This window comes from Momordica charantia (genome assembly GCF_013281855.1).
Source record: "Momordica charantia cultivar OHB3-1 chromosome 8 unlocalized genomic scaffold, Mcharantia_2.0 BLBB01000008.1, whole genome shotgun sequence".
Classification (NCBI taxonomy): domain Eukaryota; kingdom Viridiplantae; phylum Streptophyta; class Magnoliopsida; order Cucurbitales; family Cucurbitaceae; genus Momordica; species Momordica charantia.
The window spans coordinates 28293772-28321455 of NW_028275166.1; the positions used below are offsets into that span (position 1 = coordinate 28293772).

The window sequence follows — 27684 nt, forward strand, 5'->3', positions numbered from 1 at the left end:
ACTTTGATCCTGAAATTAAGAAGACAACGCACAATTTGAGAAAGCAAATACACATACATATATTTGAATCAACAGTCCTTTACGTGTAACATTTCCAAATATTGAAAATATGATTTTGAATTAAAATCTGAATTAATCGGCCACTTACTTCTTGCTTGGTTTATGTGCTACTTTGCCCTACTATCAAAGTCCAGATCAACACCTCATCAAATAATTCTACGAAGGATTATTGCCAATTGATAGAAATATGATAAATGTAGCAAGCAGTGGAGACGTAAGTAGATAAAACACCTGAAGTAGGCAAACAACTTTTTTCAAACATGACTGAAAACTCTCAACAATTTGAAACGAGAGGAGCTATTAATCAGGAAGGTCAACACTATTAGAAGCCATACTCCAACCGAGACCATCCAGACCTCAGCTATTGAAAATTAGAACTTCATTAGATCACTCCCACCTCCTATGCAGACTCAAACTTCAAATTCAAGTATGTCTCTCGGGGTACGGTACCTGTTTTATATTTTTGTACTGAATGTTCCAACTTTTGTTATACGAAAGAATCCATTATTTTTATTATTTTTTTTGTATACAACGTTGAATACAGCGCATTTGCTCTAACTTTGGTTCTTAGTATTTCTATTTCCAATTATATTTTATTGACAAATTTTTTTTTTTTTTTTGAATCTTCCGCATCACCCTTTAGACCCAAAATGTGAGCAACTCGGAGAATTCCCGATTCGAAGGATGATCGGAGGAATACCCAACTCAAAGCTGCCATCGCTTCTGCAACATCAATTTCCCAAACATTTGCAGCATGCTTAGCTTAAGCGATGTAAGTATGACTTAATTGGCATTCAAAATCTCCAATTACCATTCCTTAGGGCACAAAGATGCATCTGTGTTGTACATTAAAGGTTGGATTGGCCAATCCAACGCACAAACAGTGCCGTCCCTGAATTTGGGCGACCCGAAATGAATGAATGAGGCTGAAATCCTCCGTCGCAAGTAGCGGCGTACGATGTCGCCGCCAAATTCTGCTGATGCTGTGGTTATGTGGATTTTCTCCATACTGCCCATTCAACCAGATGAGGTACTGAATGCTATTTATTTATTCTACGTCTGAATTATGTTGTTCATGTTCTTGGGGATTGATTTTATTTTTCCACTAAAATTTCCTGTGTCTGGGTCAGTCGCGCCCTTTTTTACCTGCTCCACCGTTTCATTTATCATATGCTAAACATTCCCATAACTCTTTAACCTTAAAAATTAAACTTTGTCAATGTCAACCATGATTATGCCACAAACAACCAACGAGTTACTGTTCTTCACAGTTTCTCATGACAACGGAATGCTTTAATCATTACACTTTTTATGTTCATCTCAAGCTTTGAAAACCATGATTCATAAATAAAGCTAAATAGCAAAAGGTTTAGTAGGCTCCACCGCGAGCAGATTTGAGTGAAGTTGAGCAATTTCTGGGGACGATAATTAAGTGGGTAACTGCTGAATGATATAAAAAGCTTTTATAAAATTTCCTACAAAAGTATCAGTATGCAGGAGTAGCTAGTCAAAAAGATTTGTCAAGAGCTGCTATCTGTGCAAACGGATTCAAAATCCCCTCTCACTCTCTTGATAGAAAATTCGACTCCTTTTGAAGTGTGCACAAACAATCATTCATCTCTATCATCGTTTACTCACTGCACTTGTAGTTTCAGTATGGGGATTGTGGAGGACGTCCTCTCGTAGCTTCACTATACACATCAGGGAATAAAAACTCTTAAAAAACAAACATTAAATGATTAAACCAACCATGGAGAAACCAAATTCTTGTGGTGTTTCCTCTGCCTTGGTCTGAAGCTATGACCTCTCTTTCTTTGCTTTGCTTTCTCTGTCTCTGTTGATGTCAACACTCAGTGGGTTTCTTCAGCAAACAGAAGAAATGAATTAAGACCTGTTGTGGATAGGATCCGATCCCCGTCGAACCCTTCTTTCACTCGATCGATTCGGATCGAAGTTGTTGTTGTTGTTTCGTGGCGCGGAATTCGTTTTCGTGCTCATTTCCTCCACCCTTGGGAGTTGAAGAATATGGCGACCTTGTCTCAGAGCAAGGTTTATGGTTGTGAAAGCACAAGCCTCATCTGGTTCAACACCCAAAAGTGCAACACACATGAGAAGGACAACAAGTACTCTGTGTATCCTAAAAACCATGGCTTCCACAATGAAGCAAAAGGAGAAGAGAGATGATAGGATATGTTGGTTGGTGTTGTTTCTTTTTTTTTGTTGATTCCTCTAGTAGACTAGACACACAAGGGAGTTATTTATCTGTCATTGGTTTTGGAGGAGGAGTATTGCTTTAAAGCATAAAGCAGGGTGGGCCCTCAAAACATACAGACCAATTTTAGATTCATTCAAATCATAAGCCTGCAAATCTAAGGCTGTTATCCAAGAATCTTACAATGATGAATAAAGGTGTTTGTTGGAACAATGCCTCTGAGAAGCCAGGCATCTTTTTCTATTTTATCCATTCCCTCTTGGACTCTGCCAAATCACCTCCTCAACTCAAACCAATTCCACCATCCATATCAATATATCAAGAGGAATTTTTCTGGACAAAATTAACCCAACACATAAGGAATTTTTCTTTCTAGTTCATGTCCCACTTGGAATCTTAACACACTGTAACTAGTTAACCCATTAGGTCCAGTTTCTCACTCTGGTTAGTTTGAAACTCATAAAAAAAGAAACTGAAGCTTACATTTTCTCAGGGGATACTTTGGTAATTTAACCTTCCTTTGCCATTAAGAAAAGAAAGTTGTTGATTGTTTTTTGTTTTTTTAAATGGGGAGTGAATAAGAAAGAAGTATTGAGGAGGGCAGAGGAGAAGAAATTGGTTAATTTATTGCACACATAACACACTAGAGTGCCAAAGGAGAAAAAGAAGAGGGGAACAGTTCAGCCCCCAAAAGAATAGTTACCAAAAGAAACAAACACTTGCTTTTGGCCATTCTAAGATCTCCTTCCTTGGCTTAACTTTTGAATTCCAAGCTCTCTTCCCTATGCAACCAAAAAAAAAAAAAATTACCACTCTGTTCATTGTTTGCTAAATGAATTTTCTTTATGCTTTCTTTGCAATTCATTCAAATTTCGCAAAATATATATTTTAGTCTAGTTACTTTTTCAATTTAGTCTCTATTGTTTAAAGAGTTTCAATTCAGTCTCTTATATTTTAACATTTTTTAATCTAGTCCCTCCCTGTTCATGGTTGATGATAAACTTACGTGACATAGTAAGTAGCAAATTGGAAGGAATTTATAAGAGAAAAAAAAGGTCATCCACCCAAGAGAGGAAACTTAAAAATTTTACCAATTTCTTAGAAATTTGGAGAAGAAATTAGAAACTTTCCTCTTTTACGTGACTCTTTTCATCCTCTAAATTTTTACCAATTCACTTGATAGATGTTAAGCCATGTAAGTTCAGTACCGTCCAATTTTGACATTAATCAATCATAAGAGACTTAATCAATAAATGTTAAAACGTAGGAGATAAACTTGGGAAAAATGTTAAACAATAGGGACTATATTAAAAAAAAAAATACTAAATTGTTGGGGGTGAAAAATAAGCCACCGACGTGGGAGTGTTCGGGGTGACATGTGGTCGTGGGGACCAACCCCGCTATGGACGTATTTGATCAGTGGATGGAGCAATTCCAGGACTAGCAATGGCATACAGATAGCAAACGAGAGATGCTTGCAGCGGGTCAGAGTGGCAGGCGATGAGGGCGATACCACGTGCCGAGAATGTCTGCCAACGACCCGCCAATCCCAGTATGCAAATGGGGCCCACGACGTCCCACAGTATGCATCCTGCCTAGTCGTTTCCGTCCCCTATAAAAAAAATAGGATCTCACCCTACCATGTAAGTGAAAAATCTATCGTCCAATATATGAAATACTCTCTATTTTGCTCCTCTCTTTTGGTTAATGACTTGACCATCAGATGACGTTATACATGCCACAACACCGAGATCAGTTGTTACAGGTGAACTTGTCCAACGATCCCATCAAAGGGCACGTAGGCTAACCAAATATTTACATCAACATAAAAAGATTAGAGACTCAAACGTATTTTTAGCCCCTAAAACTTCTACTTAATCTTGAATTAGAAGCTAGAACCATCTTTTTCTTTAGATATTTTATTAGTTTCTTTTAGTATATAAATATTTGATTATTTAACCATGTGTTATAGTGTTGGATACCACATGCAAGTTGGAACATTCTAAAGCACAAGTTCCAGCCTTTATTCAAATTTTAGTGGGCATAGTGGCTGCCTCCAAACAAAGGTTGACTGGTCAATGTCCAACCAAAACTGTGCCGTTTTGGATTGGATGTTATGCTTAGGTGTTGTTATAATATTCTTTTTGCTTTTTCATTCTCCAATTAAAGGCAAAAGAGTTAATATGAGATGTTGCTTTCTGGGTCTGCATCTCTCCTTATGGCTTTAAAACTTTTTTTTTTTAAATTTAAATTTAAATTTTATTTTTATTTTTGGCTCCATGCACAATCCTCCCACACCTAATCATAATCCCCATCATTACATTATTCTCCCTCACTTTAATTCACAAAAAACATTCTCTGTTATCTTTTTCACTTTCATGTTTTTTTTACCTATTACCTAAATGAGTAAATTGGATTTAGACATAAATTTTTTCTGAACTTATGAAATAGTTTGAGTCTTGTTCAATAATAAATTTGTTTTTGGTTTTATATTTTTCAAAAAGTAAACTTGTAAACACTACTTCCATCGATATGTTTCTTTGATATCACATCAGTTAGTGCCCTTATTTAAAATCCTGCTTTTATGACTTCCCTCCAAGTGAGATTGAAGGTTCTGTAGTCTAAGCAACTTCGTCATTTTCGTGTACTCAATGGATGACAGCAGCACCTTCCATACAAAGCTTACTTGAAGAGGCCGGTGCAAGTAGAGAGAATTTCGTACTTGAGATAAACTATACCAAAAAATTGCAAAAGATAGATGGCGCACAGACCTATGAAAAGACTTTTGTACCAAGCTAAGGAATGGATCAATAAGTTGGAGCATCAACTAATAGTTGGAAGGTGCACCATGGCAAAGATCAATTCATCTCAATCTACCAAAAAAAAAAAAAAACATTGCCTTGGGCATCTACATAAGCACAACTTTCTTTCCCGAGGAAATCCATTTCTTGAAAACTTGCTTAGGATATGAGAAAATGGATTACTAGTTGGTCCCTTGCTAGCAACATCCCTTTCAAACATGAGTAGGATGCTTGAGAGTGAAAACACTACCCCTTCTAAAATATTTTCAAAATTCAAACCAAATTTTGAAAAACAAATTTTTATTTCTTAAATTTGGGTAAGAATTCAAATCTGATTTTAGGGAAAGGTGAAAAATCGAACATATAATTAAAAAGAAAAGAAAAAGAGAGAGAAAGAAAAGTAAAAACAAAATTGAAAAAATTGATGACGTGAAGGTTAGTGTTAAAGGATGAATAAAAAATGGTATTGGGAGTTGGAGTTGGGGGCAGGGTACCCTACGAAAGAAGGGAATGACAGTGACTTGATCCCAAAAGAAAAGTGTGTGAAAGCTAATCAGTAATCAGTATGAGATGATTATTATTATTTTTTTGGTTACATTTTTCAATTTCATCCTCATATCATATAAGAAATTTAGGGTCCGTTTGTTAAAGTTTGGTAAAGTTATCGTCTCTTGTTTCCCGTTTCCAATTTTCTTAATAAATTTCTTTTACAATTAACTTTATTTTTTATTTCTCCTTTCTTGGGAACATTTTCATAATTGTATAGAAATTTTGGGAACAATCAAAACAAGTTTTCCCTGGTTCTCATTTCCAATTTGTTCCAAAACATTAAAAAAAAATTATTTTATCGTACTTGAATTCTCGTAGGTTGAAATCATGCAACACATTTTTCTTCATTAAAAGTAAAGAAATAGAAACAAGAAACAAGAACGTTACCAAATGAGTCATTAGTCTCCATTTTTATCCCATCCCATCACAAACGGCGCTGAAACAGACAAAAGTGAAATGTCTTAAAAAACATGTGAAACAGAGATGATTGTTTCACCCAGATTTTTCTTCTTTTTTTGGCAGAGACAACAAATGCTACATTCTCTTTCTAGCAACTATGTTACGGTAGTGGCGGATTGAGGATTTGATTTTAGGAGCATAAACTTGATCATATAAACATAATGACAAAATATTAATTTTAACGGTGAAATTGGTAATGTGTACCAATTTTTACTATAAATTTTCAACACTTAGATGTGTGTATTGCAATCTTCATCTTAAACTTTAAAAAAGTTTCAAATCTTGTCATCCGATACTTCCATATCCCTGAATTACAATATATTGTATTTAATATAAGTTTAAGGGCTACATGGATGTGCCCTTTGGGTGAATTTTCATGATCTCAAGTGAGTGAATTTTCACAACTACTATTCGTGCATCTTGATTATTGACCCTTTGTCTTGAATGCCACCATTGTACAATCTTAGTTATGCTATGGTTCTAGTAATTGGCTTGCCTATACTCTAAACCAAGATTTGTTGTAGCTAAACCATGCCTTTACAATAGGTTAAGGTATTAATACAGTTTGCACTCAGGAGACGAACTTGAAATACCATTTCCTATATTACTTTGGGGCAGTATGCATTTGCACTAACGTCTCGTTGCTTATTAAGGTAGATGCGCAACATAGGTTATCACACCTCAAATTTAAATTTTTGCTTGTCCTCGAGTGAAAACCACAACTTCAAGCTCAATCATTAACATGCAACGTATTAGAATAAGTCATGCTTCAAGGAGAAACAAAGGAGAAACAAGTGATGAACTCAAATAGTATCTTAGAAAAGATATCAAAGCTCTACCGCTTACACCCGTTCTCTCCAGCCAAGTCACCATAAAACCAACTTTTGTTTTAAAAATAAAAATATTTCTAACTTCTTTCTTTCTTTCTTTTTTTTTTTTTTTTTAACTAAAAGACTTTTTGAGTTTTGGTAGAGACTTATGCATACTTCGATTCAAATTTTTGGCACAAAAGACTTTAAGGACAGACTGGCTACTAGCCCTGCCGCTGAAGACACACTTTCTTGGCTCTCAACCACAACTACTTTGCGATGAAAGTCTCTAGGTTAGCAACAAATCACCACATGTCAATGATGGGTTACAGAAAATCATACTAGACCATGTAGTTGTTACTACTAAGATTGCAAAACGTCATTCATAGCCTAGAGGATGGTTCATAAGTGGGACTCTTTTATTAAAACAAGTGGGAAATGAAATTATGGCAAATTTACCTTACTTTTCTTTGAAGTAGCTCTAAGTAGTTTGTGATAAGAGTAGAACCTAATTTATAGTATAATAGGCAATAGTGTCGAGCGCTACTTGTAAATCTTGTGTTTTTCAATTTACAATTAAGGTATGAAGTAGAGAGATTGTTTTCAATTGATATTTATTTCGTTTTAAAACCATCACACTACACCATATCTTCTTTTTGCAATTTATTTTAATAGAAATCCTTAGAAGACGAACTCGAAATACCTTTTTCTTGTATTACTTGTGGTAGTGTGCGGTTGCACACAATCCTCTTATCTATCAAGGTAAAGGTGCAACAATTGGGCTTGGCAAAGGTAGATACCAAGGAAAATGAATATTAGTAACGGTCGTAGATCAAACTTGTTTGAACTCTGAGATTACCCTTTAGATTGAATTCGAGGAATTGTGCTATGTAAGGTTAAACCCAATTTCATAACTCTGAATGATAAAAAAAAATAAAATAATGACAAATGCTCATTAAAATAAGGTGAAAATTTTGATAGAATATTCATGTCACATAAGAGTCCATGGAGTCATGAATTGAATTTAGTACACAGCCAAACATATCATCTTATTAAATATTAAATTCAAAAAATTATTTGAGAAGACTGCTTTAATTTCACTTTTAGATCACATCTTGAAACAGAGATATTTAAATAAATTTTCAAACAAATATCAAATTGAGTGGTTTTGATAATTTGGCCAGGGAAAACCACTTAAATTTGACATTAAAATGTAAAAAAAAAAAAAATGCCCCAAACAATTTTGAAAACTAGCCACCACAAATGTAATTTTTGGAAGACTAATTTTAGCGAAATAATCATAAATTTTGAAGATTGACTTTTGTTATATAATTTTTAATTTCAATTTCGTAGAATCTATAAAAGTCGACAATTTAGAGATTATTTGTCTAAGTTGCATTTTTATTAACTTTACATCACATATACTATGAATTTGACTATTTGAAGTTATTTTAAATATAATAGTTAGTAAGAATTGGACTATAATATAATATAAAATTGTAATGTTTCAAGAGTTCTATACATATCATTATAATCATTCTCATTTTATATTGTAGCTTTATATTTTATTTTTACTAATGTTCTTATAGATTCAATTTGGGGTCATGATCGTCATTGAAGTAAGAGCACTTCTATAACTAAATTTAGAAGGATTATCGACTGATCGTAGTTTAAGAACTAAAACGATTGATTATAATTGTAATATAGTAAAACATATTACAAAAAGAATAACTTTGTGAAGAAATTAGTATCAAATAACAAAATTTTTAGATCTACCACCCCAAAAGAAGGTCTATAGTTTTTCCAAGTCTAGTTCTGAGTTTTATTTAACAAAAGTTTAAATTTTAAGGTTAAAACCAATTTAAAGGGGTGAAAAAGTGAGGTTTTCTTTCTTAAAAAACCAGACGATTAATAATAATAAAATAAAAACCTGTTCCATATTGGTCAGAATTCCCACATGATATCTGTCGGCTGACCCATGCACCGACTCCACCTCCATCCTTTCTTGTTTATTAAAAATATATAAATATGGGTACGTTGGTTAATTTTCACATCGACTCCATCGTAAACAAATTGTAACACAATCCGTCCATATATCAATGAGATACACTCTTTCTGTCTCCTTCCATATCCTCGACTTTCCTCATCTTTATCCCTAGTCATGCCTACATATCAGTTCATTGTAGATTGGTGATAGCTAAGAAGATTGAGAAGATTTCATGAAGTCCACTGGATAGTAAGTTGTCATTGATAATTTTGATCGAACAGAAACTTCTATTGCACCTAGCAACCACGTCTATAAATCTATTTTATACGGACTAAAAAAAGAAATGGTTGCGAGAACTGACGGTGATGAAGGTAACCAAGCCGATGCGGCCGATTACCGAGAACCGCAAGGTTGCAAGGTTCTTAGGAAACGACGTTCCCTTTGTAAAGTCGACCTTTTATGGATCACGGAAGAAGATGTATATGATGAATGAATGATTCAATTAATGGTATACAATAGGGTCTAGGGACATAATTGAGATTTGTCACTTGTGCCCACCTCATTTGTGTATTACTATTTTTACAACTTTTAGTCATATTTCTATTTTCATTTTTATAAAAAAAGAAACAAAATGGTAGTTTTGAAACAATGTTAAAAGTTAAAATGATAAAAGTGATAGTTTTGAATGTTTAGGGTATAATTGAAACTTACCTTGGAGCTAAAAGTATTTTTTAATAATTGAACTTAAAATAATTTAGATAAAAATTTTTCCGTTTGATAACCATTTAATTTTTAATTTTTTGTTTTTAAAAATTAAGCCTAGAAACACTACCTCAACCTAAGTGTTTATTTGTTTTAATTTCTATATTTTCAAAATCTTTGAAGAGAAAAGTATTTATTTATTTATTATTATTATTACTTTGAAATTTGACTAAGAATACAAATGTTTTTTTAAGTACCGTGAAAAACATAACAAAGAAAAATGGTAGAAATCAAGTATAAATTAAAAAAAAAAGAATGAAATTGTTATCGAACAGGTCTCAATATTTACCCATGAACTTGACAAATTGTATTAATTTTAAAACTTTAAATTTCATCAAATTGAACTTAAACTTGATAAGTCTTCTAACTTTTATCATTGTTAAAATTTCCCTAATTCACCTACTAAATTTAATTAAAAATGTAAAAATTAAAAAAAATTAATCAATTTAATAAAAAAACAAACTTGCCAAAACGAGCATAGTTTAAAGTAATTGATATATATCTCAAATCAACAGGTTGTGAGTTCAATCCCCACCCTGCCTGCTATATCAAAAAGAAAATTAGATAGAAAACAAGTTTTACATAAAATCAAGTTTAATTAATGTATAAAATCAATAATTGAATAATTTTGCCAAACTTAAAAATTTCTACAAAACAAGAAAAAGCTATAATATCTTTTTTCATTTAAATCCTATTAATTCCATTTGAAACCTATGTTTATTATTTTATTTAACATATACGATAATATAATTATTTCAACCAATTTTTAAATAAAAATCTATGAAAAGAATACAAACTCTCACAAATATAAGCTCAAGATAAATGATTGAACACTTTATCAAATTTAAGATGAAATTTAATAAAATTGAAAGTTAAGAGCGAATGGATGGATAGATATCTCACAAATATCTATCGGATTATCCTCACGCTAATCAGGGCCGTCCATTTCAAAGATCGCTTTTAAATCACAACATGGGACCCACAAACCTCCAATCTTGGTTGTGTCTGTCTGTAAACACGTCGTTCAAATCAAAGCGCGTGCGGTGCGGGCCCACTCCCTCCAGTCCCGAACCGACGTCGTTTTACGTCCAGTGGAAGAACGCAGAGTTGAATAAAAATAAACAAATTACATTAATAATAATAATAATAATATTATTATTATTATTATTATGATTTACGACAAAACAAAAACAAAATATTAATACATAATGAGTTTGAGTATAAGACCGAGATCTGGGATTCTCTCAGACATGTCCTCGCGCCTTCCATTTATACATAATTTCTGCATTTTACTTTCTTTTTTTATTTTAATTAATAATTAACCAGGAGAGAGGCGGAGACGTGTACGTTGCGGAGCCCAGTACGGCCCCTCGCTTCCATTTCAATCTTACACCTCCGAACAGATCGAAAATCGTATGATTTTTACAGATTTATATGTAATAGATGAGAGATCTATGGCTTTAGCGTGTCGGAGCTAGGGTTCCTCACTTACTTATTCCCATGCTTTCATTTCCTCTTCACAGATCCAACCAATTCCTCTTTTGCTTCTGAATCTGAATCTGTGTTGCTGCTGCTGCGGATTCTTTGTGCTCAATTGGTGCCTCTTCTTGCCATTGGTGAGACATCTGACTCTTCCTTTTTTTTCTTTTTGTTGAAATCCTAACATCTTATTTCTTCATCCTTCTTTAAATCCTCTGTTGTCGGTGCTCTCTCTGCTGCTGGGACTACTCGAATCTAATTACATGTGTATCAGATTCGCTTTTTCGTTTTTTCCGTTTCTATGCGAAATTCATGTGGTGAATTGTTTGTAACTAGTTTGATTTTCGCGACTCCTGTCATGGATCTGGATGGATCGGGGATGCTTTGATTTTCTTTGTTGATCTCAGAAGTTTATATTTGTTTATCATGGTGAAATCGTTACTGAATGAAGTAATTGGACATCATATACTAAATTTGCATAGGGCCTATTTGTGGTTTACTTGTGATTTTTTGTTTTCCGTTGTATGGCTGCATTTATAACTAAGCGACTGTGTGGGAATCATACAGGCACATTATGGCACCCAAACCAAGTTCGGCTGATGGGAGGACCAGGAGCTCTGTCCAAATTTTTATAGTTGTAGGTTTGTGTCTTTTCTTCTACTTACTAGGCGCGTGGCAGCGGAGTGGGTTTGGGAAGGGAGATAGTATAGCTATGGAGATTAATAGGAGTGGATCAGACTGCAATATAGTTTCGAATTTGAATTTCGAGACTCATCATGGAGGTGAGGCTGAGACTAATAACGAGTCAGAATCAGAATCTAAAGTATATGAACCATGTGATGCTCAATATACCGATTACACCCCTTGTCAAGATCAGAGACGTGCAATGACCTTTCCCAGGAATAACATGATTTATCGTGAGAGACATTGTCCTACTGAGGAAGAAAAGTTGCATTGCTTGATACCAGCCCCCAAAGGATATGTAACTCCCTTCCCTTGGCCAAAAAGTCGCGACTATGTTCCATTTGCAAATGCACCGTATAAGAGTTTGACCGTTGAGAAGGCTGTGCAGAACTGGATTCAGTATGAGGGCAATGTATTTAGGTTCCCAGGTGGGGGAACTCAGTTTCCTCAAGGGGCAGATAAGTATATTGATCAACTTGCTGCTGTGATTCCTATTAGAAATGGAACAGTTAGGACTGCTCTGGATACTGGTTGCGGGGTATGCTATTCTCATTACGCTTTATACTTATTTCTTTATTTCTTTTCCTTAGATGCACTTTAAATTCTCTTAGCTACACGGACTTTTTTTGACTATTCTTCTTCTGTTGGCTGTTTTCTCAGGTTGCCAGTTGGGGTGCGTACCTTCTGAGTAGAAATGTGCTAGCCATGTCATTTGCACCTAGGGACTCTCATGAAGCGCAGGTTCAATTTGCTCTTGAAAGGGGAGTGCCTGCAGTTATTGGTGTTCTGGGTACCATTAAGCTGCCTTATCCGTCTAGAGCCTTTGACATGGCTCACTGTTCTCGCTGCTTAATCCCTTGGGGTGCAAATGGTGAGAATTAGGATAGGAGCATTTACTTGTTTACTTTTCCATTTCTTTCCTGTTAATTAAAACTTCTAAAATGTACATTCCAAAGAGCATTGCTGAGCTCTTTACAACAAAAATATGAGGAAAATCAAGCAGTCTGCAATTTTAGAGGTGACATCTCAAATTATTTTACTGCAGATGGAACATACCTAATGGAAGTTGATCGAGTTTTGAGACCTGGTGGTTATTGGGTGCTTTCAGGTCCTCCAATCAACTGGAGGACTAATTATCAATCATGGCAGCGTCCTAGAGATGAACTTGAGGAGGAACAGAGAAAGATTGAGGATATCGCCAAACTTCTTTGCTGGGAAAAGAAGTTTGAGAAGGGTGAAATTGCAATTTGGAAGAAGAGAGTAAATACTGATTCATGCCGTGACAGACAGGATGATTCTCGAGATGTCTTTTGTAAATCTCCAGTATCAGATGATGTCTGGTACGATCTTTCTTGCAGTTGGTATCTTATAAGTAAAGTTTTGTCTATTTATAGAAAATCTCTTAATTAAAACTAATCGATGCTTTGACTCAAATTGTTTTCTGATGTTATGTTAATGAACGTAGGTACGAAAAAATGGAGACCTGTATTACTCCATATCCTAATGTTGAGAATTCTGATGAGGTTGCTGGTGGTGAACTGAAGACATTTCCTGAAAGGCTTTATGCTGTACCTCCTAGAATTTCTAGTGGATCTGTGCCTGGAATTTCTGTCAAGGCCTATCAGGAGGACAATAACAAATGGAAGAGGCATGTTAAGGCTTATAAGAAGATCAACAAATATATTGATACTGGAAGATATCGTAATATAATGGATATGAATGCTGGTTTGGGAGGTTTTGCTGCAGCCCTTGAATCTTCTAAGCTATGGGTAATGAATGTGGTACCCACTATAGCTGAAAAAAATACTCTTGGTATCATCTATGAACGAGGATTAATCGGCATCTACCATGACTGGTATCTCTCCCTCTCTTTATTCATCTTATTTAGTTTTAGAAGTTCAAGAATTTAATACATTAACACTTAATAATTGTCTCAAACTTTTATGGAAATATCCTTGACTCATTTAATTATTAATTCAACCTTTGTGTGGATGGAATTCAGAGCATGTGCTGACTTATGATTCCCCACCAGAATGCTTTTCTTCCTGGTCGATGATAATACAGTTCATAGAAGTATTTTTTATAGAACCATTTCGAGTCTTTTTATCTCTGACAATACTTTTGTTAGTTTCACAAAACGTATGTGTGGCAATAATAGAATTACATAACAACTGTATCATATGTGGCAATACCTTTTATTTTTATTTTAAAGTTCTGGTACTTGTTTCTCTTCGTTGCAATAACTAGTTTCTCAATCTTTTTTTTTTCCTTAAATATTTCCCGCTCCAATATTCAACTGGTGTTTGACATTTAAAGACGCGTTCTGCTTTTATTTTTTATTTATGGTTCAGGTGTGAAGCTTTCTCCACCTATCCTAGAACGTACGACCTCATTCATGCCCATGGCCTTTTCAGTTTGTACAAGGACAAGTAAGTACCCCCATTTGAATATACATCAAATCTCAGGTGCTTTCCTTTTCAGTTTCTTTTTATAGTTATGTATGAAAATGAAATGTAGTAAGGTTAGGTGGTCGTTTCGTGAGATTAGTCGAGGTACACGCAAACTGGTCTGGACACTCATGGATATTTAAAAAGAAAAGAAAAGTTATGTGTAGTATGATGTATTACTGCCCCTTATTGTATGTAATTATGCACAGATGCAACATGGAGGAGATTCTTATGGAGATGGACAGGATTTTGAGACCTGAAGGAGCAGTCATATTCCGGGATGAAGTCGATGTACTCGTTAAGGTGAAGAAGATGATCGGAGGGATGAGATGGGATGCAAAAATGGTGGATCACGAGGACGGTCCCCTTGTGCCTGAGAAGGTACTGATTGCTGTGAAGCAGTATTGGGTTGTAGGTGGAAAAAACTCCTCCACATGACATGACACTGAATCTCTTCAAAACCTTGGCTGCTTTCAAGTTTCAATACACAACACAACGCCTAGCTACTCCCACGAATGCTGTGTTGTAGTAGTAGTCTTTTTGTTGCTACACACGACGGAGGGAAGTGGGGAAGGAAATAGAGAGAACGCCCAGGTGCGCTCTGTTTCAATTTTCCTCTTCTTTTTTGGGCCTTTTGTAGACAAAGACGATCAATGCCTTGCCTCCCATTTTTATGTCCTTATTTTGTACTCTAATTTATTATCCACACACCCTTTTCAAGAGGAGAATCGTCAAAATTCGGTTGGGTTGGGTTGGGTTGGTTACTTTCTCTTCTTCTCTGCCTTCTTCATTGTAATGTTATTCTGTTACTAATTTATTCGATGCCTCATATCTTTGGTATTTTCTTTTCTTTGCTTATTTGTTCATATGGGTGACCGTTTAGGGAACTAATGGAATTATTTTCTCAAAGTTTAATAAAATTGGGATTTTGAATTTTGAAATAATGGACTAAAAATTTGAATTTGAAAATCTCTCTTACTGAATTTCCAAATCCAAAGGTTTGTTTCTTACATCGGATCATGATCATAGACTTTACACAATCTATTTCTTAATTCAAGAACTTACACTATTGACTTGGAATAGTCGTCCCTGTTTTATTTCTCTTAATTTAGTTAACTTAGGTCAAGAATCAAAATCAAATCTTATTAATTAATAATTAAATAGGCATTATAGCATTTCATATCAATTAAATAATAACATTAAGAATCAATTAAATAATAACAATCATAAGAATAATTAAGAATCGTAAGAATGACTAAACCAAAATTAATTTGAGATGCCTATTAATTAATTTGTCTCTTTGTCTCTTTGTTTTTCTAGGAGTCTATTATACAAACTATGTAACAGGGAGAATATGTAACGAATATGTAACTATGTAACATGGAAAAGATATAAATACACATAATAAGTCAACTTCTTGCTACTAAAGATCATTTTTTTACCGACAAAAAAATACATTTGCAAAAGTCTAAAAACATCGGCAAAGTTTTCTTGATAGGAAGTTCGTCGAGCAAAATTTACACAATTGGACACATTTTTTATTTTTTAATGACAAACTCGTAGATAGCAATATTAAGAGGTCAATTTAATTAAAATCCATTAAAATTGAGATCTGAAAATTGACTAATCATGTATTTATCCCCTAATCTAATCTAATCTAGCGAAGCCCAAGCCTAGGGTATTGGGTGAGAGATTGATTCTTGTCTCACCTGTTAGGTCTACAACGCACTTGGCTTGGTAACTCACGTGTGTACTAGGTGGATTTTTTGTCTTCCTTGAATAAGCCTATCAGGTCGTACGTACCTGGGCACAAGGGTGTGAGTGTCAATTTTGGGTACAATAACCTTGGCATTGAAAATTGACCATTTTATTTTTGTTGGTCAAGAATGGATGGTTTCAAGTTTCCTTGATCAAACTTGATAGACTGAGCCTAAACTTTTAGAGTTTTTGAGTAAGATGATAACTTTCATTAAAGAATTGACAGGTAGATGGCGAAAACTTGTTACCGCTAAGAAGGAAATATGCACTTGATCAGGTAAACGAAGAAAAATCATGGCAATTGGCACGACTGAGAGTTGAGACTTGAGAGGTAAAGGCCGAAGTAGAGAAAAGGAAAGATCCATAAAATCTCAATTAGTATTGAGGGAGAAATTCGACTAGGTGGCGTGAGAGGGTTTGGGGTGATAGTTGGAGGGGGACCAAGAGCGTACAAGCGAGTACAAGCGAGAGAAGACGAAGACCACACGCTTGCTGCGCATTACAGGAGACGTACCACGTCCTACAAACGACAGTAAACATAAAGGACAGAGGGCAATATGACCACCACGCACCCTCGCCTGCCTATTTAAATGCCGTACTACAAGAGCTAGCACCGTGGTGCCACTTACGAAATGTCCTCCCTGATCAGTCATGAACACCTATAAAAGTGAAGAATCACTACCACCACCAAGTAAGTGAAAAATCTACCACTAATTGTCCTCTCTGCTACTTCTTAACCCCAATTACTAACTTGAGTGTCGAAGTCTATTAGGCAAGACACCACATCGAGGTCGAGAATCGTTGTTGCAGGCTCATTTGTCCGACGATACTCCGTCCGTAGGACACGTGGACCTCTTCAAAATTATGACGACTCTGTTCTGAAGTGAACAATATCATATCCATTATAAAAACGTTATAGGTGGCAGGTTAGTCCGAGAGTCTGTGACATAAGTGGTGAGAAAGGGCACAGTAGATTAATTTAAATTGTGAAAAGATGTGACAAAGAACATTATATGCACATATCACATTAGTGTTTGTGGGTTTGTCTGGTTGGTAGAATAGTAAAAGCTAGGTAGAAAAGGCAGTGCTCCAGCTTGTTCCCTCTACACATCCATCCAAGGGAACACTCCCAACAGAATCTTACGCATCATGGTGTGTATAATGGTGGGCCGCCACACACCACCTGTAGCCTCTACTATCCAATATTTTGCCTTCTCCATTTATTCTCAATAACCAACCCATTGTTTCTCTCCCTCATTCTCAAACCATCACCCTCACCCACTTTGTTTCAAACTAGCCTCATTCATTTCCGCTTTTGACTCCCCTTGCTTCCCGACCTTTCCATCAGTCTCTCCCCATTTCCGAGAGATTAGGTGTGCAAACAAAGTCCTACATTGGTTAGGAAAAAGATTAATCCATGACATATAGACGAGGAAAATCATTTGCAATCATATACTCGGTGAAGAAAGCACTTGAGGAGATATAAGAACTGTGATCTCTTAGACCTATTTTTCTTTTTCTTACTACATCTTAGAAAAAGGGGAGAAAAAGAAAAAATCGTTAGAAAAGCCGAGAGACTTAGAGGTCGTTTCTCGCTCGGTTTATTGATAGTACCTAAAATGGATGAAATACCAGATAGATGAGGACTAGAAATTACTTAATCAACTGCTCTTCCAAAATGGCCGGGGTAATACCACTTGTTTGAGACATTTTTGGTGAAACCAAAAGCAAAGCTCGTTATGCCCAAAACGGACAATGTCATAACATTGAAGAGATACTTGAATTTTTAAATAAATGAAAAATAATTTAAGTTACGAGTTTTTCCTTAACTTTTAGCCACGCCCTGTGTCTAGTAGGTTAGAAAATGTTTTATAGATTTCTAAACTTTCAATTTTGTATCTAATGGATGTCGGACTTATTCGACATTTTAAAAAATCGCTTAAGTTTTTAAAAAATATCAAATAAGTTAGATATTTATTAGGCATTTTGAAACTTAAACCATTAGATACCAAATTAAAATTTAAAAAATGGAAAAGATTTTGGAGTTGTAAACTAATAATTTAAGAAGAAAAAGGAAAAAGAAATGTGGTGATAGAAAACCCAAAAGAGCAGGGAAAGGAGTCAGCACACGTGGGAATCGCAGCAGAAAAGAAAGCATTGCACGGGCCAATTCCAATTCCAATTCTACCCTCACATCAAAACAACACATATGCATGATGATGACGATGATAGCCCACGTACCATTTCACTTTTCTTTTTACATTTCCCTCTCCCTTTTCTCTGATGAAAAAAAACATATAAAGAAATAAACGGAAAAGATATTTATATATATGAATCCGTTTGATAACGTTTTCGTTTAGAACAATAAACAATAAACTTGTTTACGTTGTTTTCAAAAATTCTGTACAATTTTGAGAATCTTTCTATAACAAATATAAATTGTCATCAAACACGTCTTGTAAATTCACCTTAAGCGAGATTACGATGTCAGGTCTTCTACCCACTCTAAAATATCTAGTAAATTAACAAACATAGTACCAAGAAGATGATAAGAAATGAGCTTCAAATATTTTTTATTTAGTTACTAATTTTAAATTTTTAAAAGGACAGTTACATTTTTTTTTCCTCCATAAAGAAAAAAAATAGAGGTGGCATTCCGACCAGATGCCATGAGTCATACTGGAAGGGCGGGCAAGCGAAGTAGGAGAGGAACACGCGGTTACGGGCTGTTTGGTTGGGGGGCTACGCTACCCCTACCTAGGGTCTCCCTAAAACCAGGCCTACGCTGTCCACCTAAAATTTCTAGCCTTGTACACAAACACAGCTTTTCACCATCTATATTTATTACGGGTTTATATAATATTTTCATTTTTTTTGCTTCTGATTTTTTATTTTTAATTAAGAAAAATAAAATTGTATTGTTTAAATACCCATAAATTCAATGATTGATCTTAAAAACGACCAAGTCTACAAAATCTCAACTCGGGTGGAAGCTGAAACAGATGAGTTTGAATGTCTCAGAGGAATAATCCCTATCGATGTAAGGGATAAGGTCAGCTCAGCTTACTTGTCAAAGGGACCGAACTGGTGATCAGTTCGACCGTCAAGTGAGCTTCGAGGCTTTGAATCATGTTGACTCGTCATCTTTACCATATCAGGAACTACCACGCGGCTGGTGAAAAATCACCTCCAACAATTTATATTTAAGTTTTACAATAAAATTGGAAACAAACCCATTCTACTTGTTTCTAAAATCCCTATATAATTTAAAAAATGTTCAAGAAAACATTATCCAATATAAAAATGTGTAAGATGAAATGCGTGAAGGGTTTGGTTTGGTTGTATGGGGTCACTTCTTGTTCCCTCTCTCTACTCTCCAGTACATTCCTGTTAACACTGCCACACAAATTGAATGGAAACGTCTGCCATTGGGTTTCCCAGACAGCGAAAAAACAGATAAATAATAATAATAATAATAATAATAAATTAATGGATTCTGAAAATATATATTATATGGTCATGGGGTGATGTCTGATTTGAAACTGCACTCCAGAATCGTTCCTTAAATGGAAACTCAACACCACCATTTCAGTGAATTTTCTTACCCTTTATTTAATATTATTATTTTTTAAAAAAAGAAGATTTTTGATAATTATTTCACTCAGAGCTTAGCTGACACAAATTAATGATCTTCTGTGAAGTTAGCTGAAACGTTTTAAGTTCAAGTTAGTTAAAATCATACCCATTCCCTCTGCCTTTTCTTCTCTTTTACCAACTTCAATCAAAAAACTGCCAAACATTTATAATCTTGTTATTCAAAATTAAATTTGATTACTGAAATATAATGTTAAAATATATCTTTAAATTTTCACTTTTTTTTTTAACATAATAATGATTTTAGAGGAGCTACGCTTAAATACATATATGTAAATAATGTTGATCGCGAGTTTCGAAGAGATCTATGTGTCATTTGAAATGAGCTTCCAACAACAATCTTCGACATCTGTGCGGTGCTCCACCTAACAGTCAAGTTAGTAATCAAAGAGGAATATAGCAGAGAACAACTTAAGAAATTTGTGACAAAATTTTTACTTACCTTGTGATCGTCGTGGTTTTTCTTTTTCATAGGCACCCTCGGACAATCAGCGAGGACGACCTATTCATGGCAGGCTTGGGGTCGACATCGTACGAGATTCTGACCGACAGTTAAGGACATCTTGGTGGCGTGGTGGTAGTACTTTGACCTACCACTCTATCCCCTCCGCAGGACAGGATGAGCTGCGTCACCTATACCACGCAACATGTACCCATACTGCATCCTCCTTCAACACGTTCAATTTGTGATTCCCATCCAAGTGCAACCTTTCGAGCATGCCACGTCATCTACTCAATTTTCACCCTCAGCAAATAAGTTAAATTTTTGCATTAGTAATATTACATTCACATGGTTGATATTCTATCATACATGTTTTTCTCTTTCTAATATATATTTCTTCAATATCTTCATTATATGATGTAAATATTAATTAAATATTTATGTCCATGTTGAACCACAGAAACAAATGAAAACTTTGATATAAATATTTTTAAAATAATAATAATAATAATAAATAATAGGGAGATGAATATGAAATGTAGTCTGTTGGGGGTGGGTTTGGGTAGTGTGAAGGAAGCAGGGTCCGTAATGTTGACAAGAAAGGTGTCCGAAAACTGCTACCACACTTCACATTATCAGTCTTTTCTTGTCATTTTTCAAACACCACTACACATGCCCCACCCCCCATTATATTAACTATTTATATACCACCACAAATTCATACATTATATTATTTTATTTAATACGCCTTATACTTTTTTTTAAAAATATAATATATAGAAGCAAGAGCCCACCTCGTGACGTTTTGATTACATATAAATACCTCAACCAGATAAATTGTACTCATATTGGTCTTGTATCTTGAATGTTGCTTATGTGGTTAAGTATTGAAAGTTATGAGATTCAATCTAAAAACAATCGATAATGAGAGGAGTAGATCACTTATATTCTAAACATGCATTCTTAAGATAGTGCTTCTTTTGGGTTCATTAATCTTTGTTGTATCTCATTTTTTGACCGAATGTTCATTTGAGTTTTTGGGCTCTGCCACCTATCAATATTTACGAAATTCCATCTTAAAATCAATTGGTAATGAGAATGATAGTTCGATTATATTATAAATCCTTATTAGGTTTCTTATCTTTTTCGACGGAAGATCCTTAAAACTAAGCAATGAAAAATGAACCACTATAAAGAGTATTTTTGTTAAAAAAATACTTAGCTCCTCAACAATTGACAAACTTGACAAACCAAAAGTGTCTTTTTTTCAACCACATAAGATGAAGTAGGAAGATAAGAAGCATTAGATGACTATCAATTACCACCGAAGGCTGGAGAGTGAGTGTTGTGTTGGGAAAAGAGGAGTATTGTTGTAAAAATAAAACCCTCAAAATCCAACCCCATGATTCAAACTTAAATGCCCCTGCGCCCAGCCTCGTCATACTCTCGAGGGGTTGTTAAACTAGCTTACCATATAGGCTCCCCCTCCCCATCATAACATGTCAGAAACCAACATTTTGACCAAATCTCTTCTCATTATATACCACACCCCATAGAAAAATTCAACCCGCCTTCTTCTTCTTCTTCTTCTTGTGGTTGTTGTTCTTCTGCAGAACGATGGGCTGTCCATCCTCTCAAGAAAGCTGCGAAAACGGGAGAATGATCTCAGAGTGCAGCGACGGATTTTTAGTAGTCGGCAAGGAAAGGGACAGCGGGCAGTCGAAGCTGTGCGCCAGAGGCCACTGGAGGCCCGCGGAGGACGCCAAGCTCAAGGAACTGGTGGCTCTCTACGGCCCTCAGAACTGGAACCTCATAGCCGACAAGCTCCAGGGCAGATCCGGGAAAAGTTGCAGGCTCAGATGGTTCAACCAGTTGGACCCGAGGATCAACCGCAGAGCCTTCACGGAAGAGGAGGAGGAGCGGCTAATGCAGGCCCATAGACTCTACGGCAACAAGTGGGCCTGCATTGCCAGGCTTTTCCCTGGGAGGACTGATAATGCTGTTAAGAATCATTGGCATGTTATAATGGCTAGAAAATGCAGAGAACAGTTCAGTGCTTACAGGCGGCGGAAGCTCGCCCAGCCGCCGTGCGCCCCCGCCTCCGCCTCCGCCTCCGCTGCGCCGCGAGGAAATGCTTCTCCTTCTTGCCCATTTGCAAACTTCTACGGCGGCGGAGCAGATTTTGCCGCTAATGTTGTTTCTTGCGGCGTGTCGCGTGTGAATCAGACGCCGTTTGATCTCGTCCCTCCTGGTGCGTCCCTTCCCTTTCTAGTTTGTTATATAATTATTAATATAATCTAGCACAAGCACGTTAATCTAGAATATTTAGTTCAGCTATAATATATGTTTGTGAGTTCAAATATCTCAACCCTACTCCATGTATCGAAAAAATTGTTAAAAAGATGAATAAATCACCTGTCAGCTTAAAAATTTAAATTGATGAGTTTGATAAATTTAATTTATGCTTTGAAGTTACAGTAGGGGTGGTGGAGTTGAACCTTCTAAGAAATAAAGAAAATATTTGGGTCCAAGTGTGTTAATCTTCAAATGATCTACAGGTTTAATCATATTTAGGATTACACTAGAACATGAGGTCACGTGTTCGAACAATTATCAAATTTTCAAGCCCAATAATTAAGAAATTTAGGCCGACCCATCAGTTTAAAAATTTTGATCATATCACAGAATTAGGAGATTAATGAGAATGAAAGTTTGTTTTTGTGTAGGTAGGGAAGTAGGGAAGGTAATGGAAGTTGTATCGTCATGTCGCCACAGAAGAGTCTCTGAGGAAGAGAATGATGATTGTTCAAAACATTATCCAGCATTTATGAATATGATGATGATGGGAATAGAAGCAGAGAGAAGCAATTACAGCTCTTTTCACCGAATTCGGACCTCAAAATCAGATCATAATAATATTCTGGAGAGCGAAGATGAAGAGGAGGAGACCCTTCAAGTTCCACCGCCCTTCTTCGACTTTCTTGGAGTAGGAGCCACATGAACATAATATTAAAGAAAGAAATCTGCAATCGTTTTAGAAAACCAAGAAATTTTCTTTTTGGTTGCTTTGCAATCATCAGAAGTGGGCTCAATATGGGTGTGGTCCAAAGATTTGGAAGACCCCATTACGAGTAAGAGAGAGAGATCTGTTGGAGTGGTGAAAAGATCTGCAGTCAGTGGCAAACCCAAACCATCGTTTTCTTTCTTGTGGTGTCTCTCTTTTTGCTCACCATTGTGAATATGATATTGAATTGATGGCCAATGCCTTAAGTTCCCGAGACAAACAATTTCTCTTGCGGTTTTACTTTTAATCAACCATTTCGCCAGCTGCTCCATCGCATTCAACCACAATCTAGTCTACATTCATTTCACCAAATGATCCGTGAGTACATGCATGGATCTAGATATGAATATGGTTTCTATAAGCTCATTAATAAATACTACTGGATGATACTGTTGTCACCTTCTCGAGTGAATGAGAGACTTTGATTGCACTCAGAGTGAAAGGAAAAGGCTCAAGGCTCAAGATGAGTGTTGTTCATTTGTTCACTCGTGCCAATGTGAGGATGCTCTTTATTGACACATTCAGGTAGAGCATAACCATGAATCACGTTGTGTTGTGATGTATACCTAGTGTCGATCATTCTTTTGTCATGTCTTAAACTTTTCTTTGAACAACGATATATACCCCTATCAACCTACCTGACTTAATGGAACTATCCTTCATCTTTATGTTAGTTTGATCATAGAGATTTACTTGCTCACCACTGTACTTTTTGTTTGAGCTAGTTGGATATGTACTTTTTGTTTGAGCTAGTTGGATATTCATCCATTCTGTATGACTCTAAGGCTCACTACTATGTTTTTTTTGGGCTCTGAGAATTTCACCAACACGGCCAGATTCTATGTTTAGATCGTGTGGTTCTACACAACATATTCTCTTTACATTTCTACAATTGTATCAAGATATTGTCCACTTTTATCATCATTTTCTCCGCTTTACTTTTAATTTCACTAATAAAACCTCCTACAAGCAAAGATAGTTTTGTCTTCACTTATATATATATCATGTAGGACTTTGATCATATTTTACTTCTAACCACTCTTAAATATATATTTATGGATGATATCACCTTATTAGTCTATCAAATATGATTTAGAAAATAATATTGAAAATGCTTCTTTGAAAGGATTATAATGGCTCTATCCTAACCTTGCAATCGTAATGATAATAATCATCATCATAGGAGTTGTCAATTAAGGATTTAAGAACTTTGTAGGAAACACATTGTAAAGTTTTTTTTTTTGGTAAATGTTTGATTGAAAAGTACATCAAAAGGCATTTTTCAGTGCTTTCCTAAACCAAACATCAACATGATTTGTTATTAAGCATATTTTATTAGTGTTTATAATTAAAATACTTTTGCTAAAACCCCTCTCAAACACACATTAGTCAAATCACATGCATTTATATGTTTACAGCTGAACATAAGATTTTGCGAAGTTGTAAAGTTGTGTATCTTTATACAAATAAATAGTGCCTGTGGCCCATGAAAGGCTAGTATACTATATATATAACTCATGGATGATGTGTGGTAGCAAGGGAGTTTACTTTGTAGTTCATATTCTCTAACTAGAGCCACCAAGAAGAAGCTCGAGGAAGAGCAAAAGAAAAGCTCCCACACCTCAAGGACAAGTCCATCGCACGCACAATACATCTCCAGCATGCGTGCAGGGCATGCCTACACCATTCCTACCACACACCTCTTGTTGCACCTCTCTACATATACGTCAAGCCACACGCCGATGCCTGTGCCTGTTGCCATACATCAATGCCTACAGGCTATTTCTAAAGTTCTGAAAAAAAAAATAATAATAAAATAATTCTTTTTCTTCATTTCTCTCTCGTAACTCTAGAAAATTTAGGCCCTATTTACTTTCAAGGAATCTAGATGGGAAGGAATCAACATTAAAATCAATTGGAATGAGAATATTATGGTTACTAAAAATTTTCTCAATCGAAATTAGAAAAAATCTTCTAATTTTTACTAAAACTATCTAGAATCAGAATAAGAATGAGATATATTACAATTGTAGCTATACTATAAAAATGTAGAGTGGACGAATAAAAAATACGAATAAAATGGATGAAGTTGTACGAGAAAAATGAGATTAAACGATCGAGTGATTACAAAGTTTGAGTTAAAATTCTATTCCTATAATTTAAACATCATTCAAAATTTTGATTGTCATGTTTTGAATTGAAGGGACTTTATAGGTGATTAGATCTATCCGTAGATATTGTTCTTGGAAAATATGGTTGTCCGTATGGATCAATACATGAATATAAGTGTAATTATCACAGATTCTGTAAATATTTGATTTAGACAGAGTATAATATGATGTCCACAGCCCTTCTTGTCTGCACATGCCTTCCCCAGTAGTAGTACCCACTGGCTTTTCATTTATTTATACAAAAGATTTTTCAAATCCAGATGCACAACTCTGAACCCAAAGTAATTAATCCGTAATTGAGGATTGTTTCCACACTTTTCTTTCGTTGTTCTTCGCAAAACAAAACCAAAAGCAAGTGGGATTCAAAAAATATTGTTCTTTCTTCTGATTACCATGACCTTCCAGGGTTCGACCAATAGAATTCAAGATTCAAATACAAAGCTAAAGACGGGTGTGTTAAAAATCTCACATTGAAAAGATAAAGAATCTTTTAACAAACGTTTATAATATGTATGGACTCCTCTATCATTACAAATTAATTTTGAAACCAAACTTCATGAATAGAGTTCAAAACCATCAAAAGTTCTTAATAAAAGTTTATAATAGACATGGCTTTCTAGTACGATAGGGTTGGATGTTCATCGAAACGGGCACCGGTGAAGGTTTGGCCAAAGGACCAGCCAGCCGGGGCCACATTGTCGGAAACGAGAGTACGGCCGTCGCTGGTGGTGATTTTGAAAGAGAGTGTCTGCCCATCCAGAAAGTTATTGTTCTGCCAGTTTTGGCCCCAGTTTCTGGACATCGCTTGCCACCCACTCGTCGACCCTTTCACAGAAACCGCACGAACATCGCCGGCGCCGCCGACGTTTGTGATCAGGACCAAATTGAAGTACGAATGCCCGTTGATCGTGAACCTTATTCCTCCCCTTCTCCTGCAGGGAGTCCTGCACAAAAACAAAATAATTGGCATCCGGTCGGCATCTGACTTTGACCAATAGGTCTGAGTTCCAATTATCTGCCCACTTGTTACACTAAAATAAATCTAAAAGTCTTACTTCCGATAGGCGACAGGGACGATTCCGGCACGGCATTGGGCAATGTGGAGGAAGAGGGGCTGGGAGAGGTCGAAGTGGTGGAGGGGCGGGTTGCACCAGCCGCCGGCGGTGCTGGGGAGGGCGCTATTTGGCGGACAGAAGTTGGTGGCGGTGACCAAAATGGAGCCCGGGCGGCACCACTTGGGGTCACCCACGCACTTGATCTCGTAGCAACACCCACAGCTCAGTCCATTGTTGAATAGCGCAGCGCTCACTGCCGCTGTGTTGGCTCCGTAGCCTTCACTGTACAGATTCCCGTACCCACAAGCCCCACCCATTGTGCCGGAAGCATCGCTGCCGCCGTAGAAGGTGGCGTGAGCGTTAATCCATCCGCCGCCGCCTTCTCCGTCGGCGGCACAACACAGCAGCGCCAGAAAAGCCACGAAAAAGGGCCCCAAAAACTCCATTTTACGAAATGGTTCCGCCTTGGATGCGCAGGGGAGCCAAATATATAATGGAGCACGGCTCGAAACTTCAATAATTAACTCTACCTTACAAATCTTTCGTATCCAATTTTTAAATCTTCGGATTTATATATATTTGAAATTTCATGATCTTTTCCTTAAAAATAAATAATTTTCTACGTTGGAGCAGAAAAATAGTCCTGCCAAGAACCTTCGGATTTTCCATAGTGGAATCAACAACCTTTAGATTTAGCCAGAAATGTCTTGAAGGTGCCCTCCAGCAGCAACGGTTCGACCATAGGCACTTTGACAATCCAATCTTCGAGGCTACCTTCGTAACTATTTGATCCTCGCCTAAAAATAAAGGTCTTTAATTTTGCATCACATTCTAATTCGATTTTTATATCTTGAACTTAAACTGATTTGAGTGTTTGGATGGTTGGTTTCTCTTGTGTAAATCTATCCTAATTAAGTAGAGTTCAAGCTGATTTGAGTTGCCTCTATTGACCCGTTCTAATCTTGATTGATTTTGTTGCATAAACATTCTACGTTCTAGAATAAAAACTATGTTTACCTTTGCTTTACTAACTATTTTGGTAAGTAATTCTTTTGTATTATTTTTCTATTTTCTAACTATACATATTTTGATAATATATATTTTTTTAAAAATAATTTCAAATATACCCGTTGTCTTTTTCGGGAGCTTGACGAAATGCATCTCAAGTATACCAATTAGAAGCTATGGAAGCGCCACTATCTTTGTATGCTTTCGCCATCTGGCGTATTTTCGTTACATGGATTATTTCGTTTCCGATAGTCATTTATTTAATGGGTGGATAGACACATTT

General features: G+C 35.9%; 3 protein-coding genes and 1 long non-coding RNA gene across 9 annotated transcripts; 3 read left to right on the forward strand and 1 right to left on the reverse strand.

Moving 5' to 3' along the window:
- The first annotated feature begins 254 nt into the window (after positions 1 to 254).
- Positions 255 to 6488, forward strand: LOC148209887 (uncharacterized). Of its 6 annotated transcripts, none has more exons than XR_015793231.1 (3): positions 297 to 501; positions 704 to 1090; positions 6145 to 6488. It is a non-coding gene; the product is annotated as an uncharacterized LOC148209887 (long non-coding RNA). The 6 variants fall into 6 exon arrangements; XR_015793230.1 differs by lacking the exon at positions 6145 to 6488 and adding an exon at positions 4873 to 5324; XR_015793228.1 differs by lacking the exon at positions 6145 to 6488 and adding an exon at positions 4935 to 5324.
- A 4396-nt stretch (positions 6489 to 10884) lies between these two features.
- LOC111014156 (S-adenosyl-L-methionine-dependent methyltransferases superfamily protein) lies at positions 10885 to 15089 on the forward strand. The gene is made up of 8 exons (XM_022288784.2): positions 10885 to 11052; positions 11163 to 11255; positions 11686 to 12340; positions 12463 to 12673; positions 12848 to 13142; positions 13268 to 13657; positions 14154 to 14231; positions 14459 to 15089. The coding sequence occupies exons 3-8, from the start codon at positions 11693 to 11695 to the stop codon at positions 14685 to 14687; spliced, it is 1851 nt and encodes a 616-aa protein (XP_022144476.1). The 5' UTR covers positions 10885 to 11052; positions 11163 to 11255; positions 11686 to 11692; the 3' UTR covers positions 14688 to 15089.
- Positions 15090 to 21435: 6346 nt separating this feature from the next.
- LOC111014141 (transcription factor MYB56-like) lies at positions 21436 to 23931 on the forward strand. Its single transcript, XM_022288768.2, has 2 exons — positions 21436 to 22354; positions 22830 to 23931. Exons 1-2 carry the CDS (start codon positions 21721 to 21723, stop codon positions 23102 to 23104), a joined length of 909 nt encoding a protein of 302 aa, XP_022144460.2. The 5' UTR covers positions 21436 to 21720; the 3' UTR covers positions 23105 to 23931.
- Positions 23932 to 25597: 1666 nt separating this feature from the next.
- LOC148209888 (expansin-A1-like) lies at positions 25598 to 27232 on the reverse strand. The gene is made up of 2 exons (XM_088127399.1): positions 26394 to 27232; positions 25598 to 26282 (listed from the first exon to the last, which is right to left on the reverse strand). Exons 1-2 carry the CDS (start codon positions 26837 to 26839, stop codon positions 25955 to 25957), a joined length of 774 nt encoding a protein of 257 aa, XP_087983525.1. The 5' UTR covers positions 26840 to 27232; the 3' UTR covers positions 25598 to 25954.
- Between the last annotated feature and the right edge of the window lie 452 nt (positions 27233 to 27684).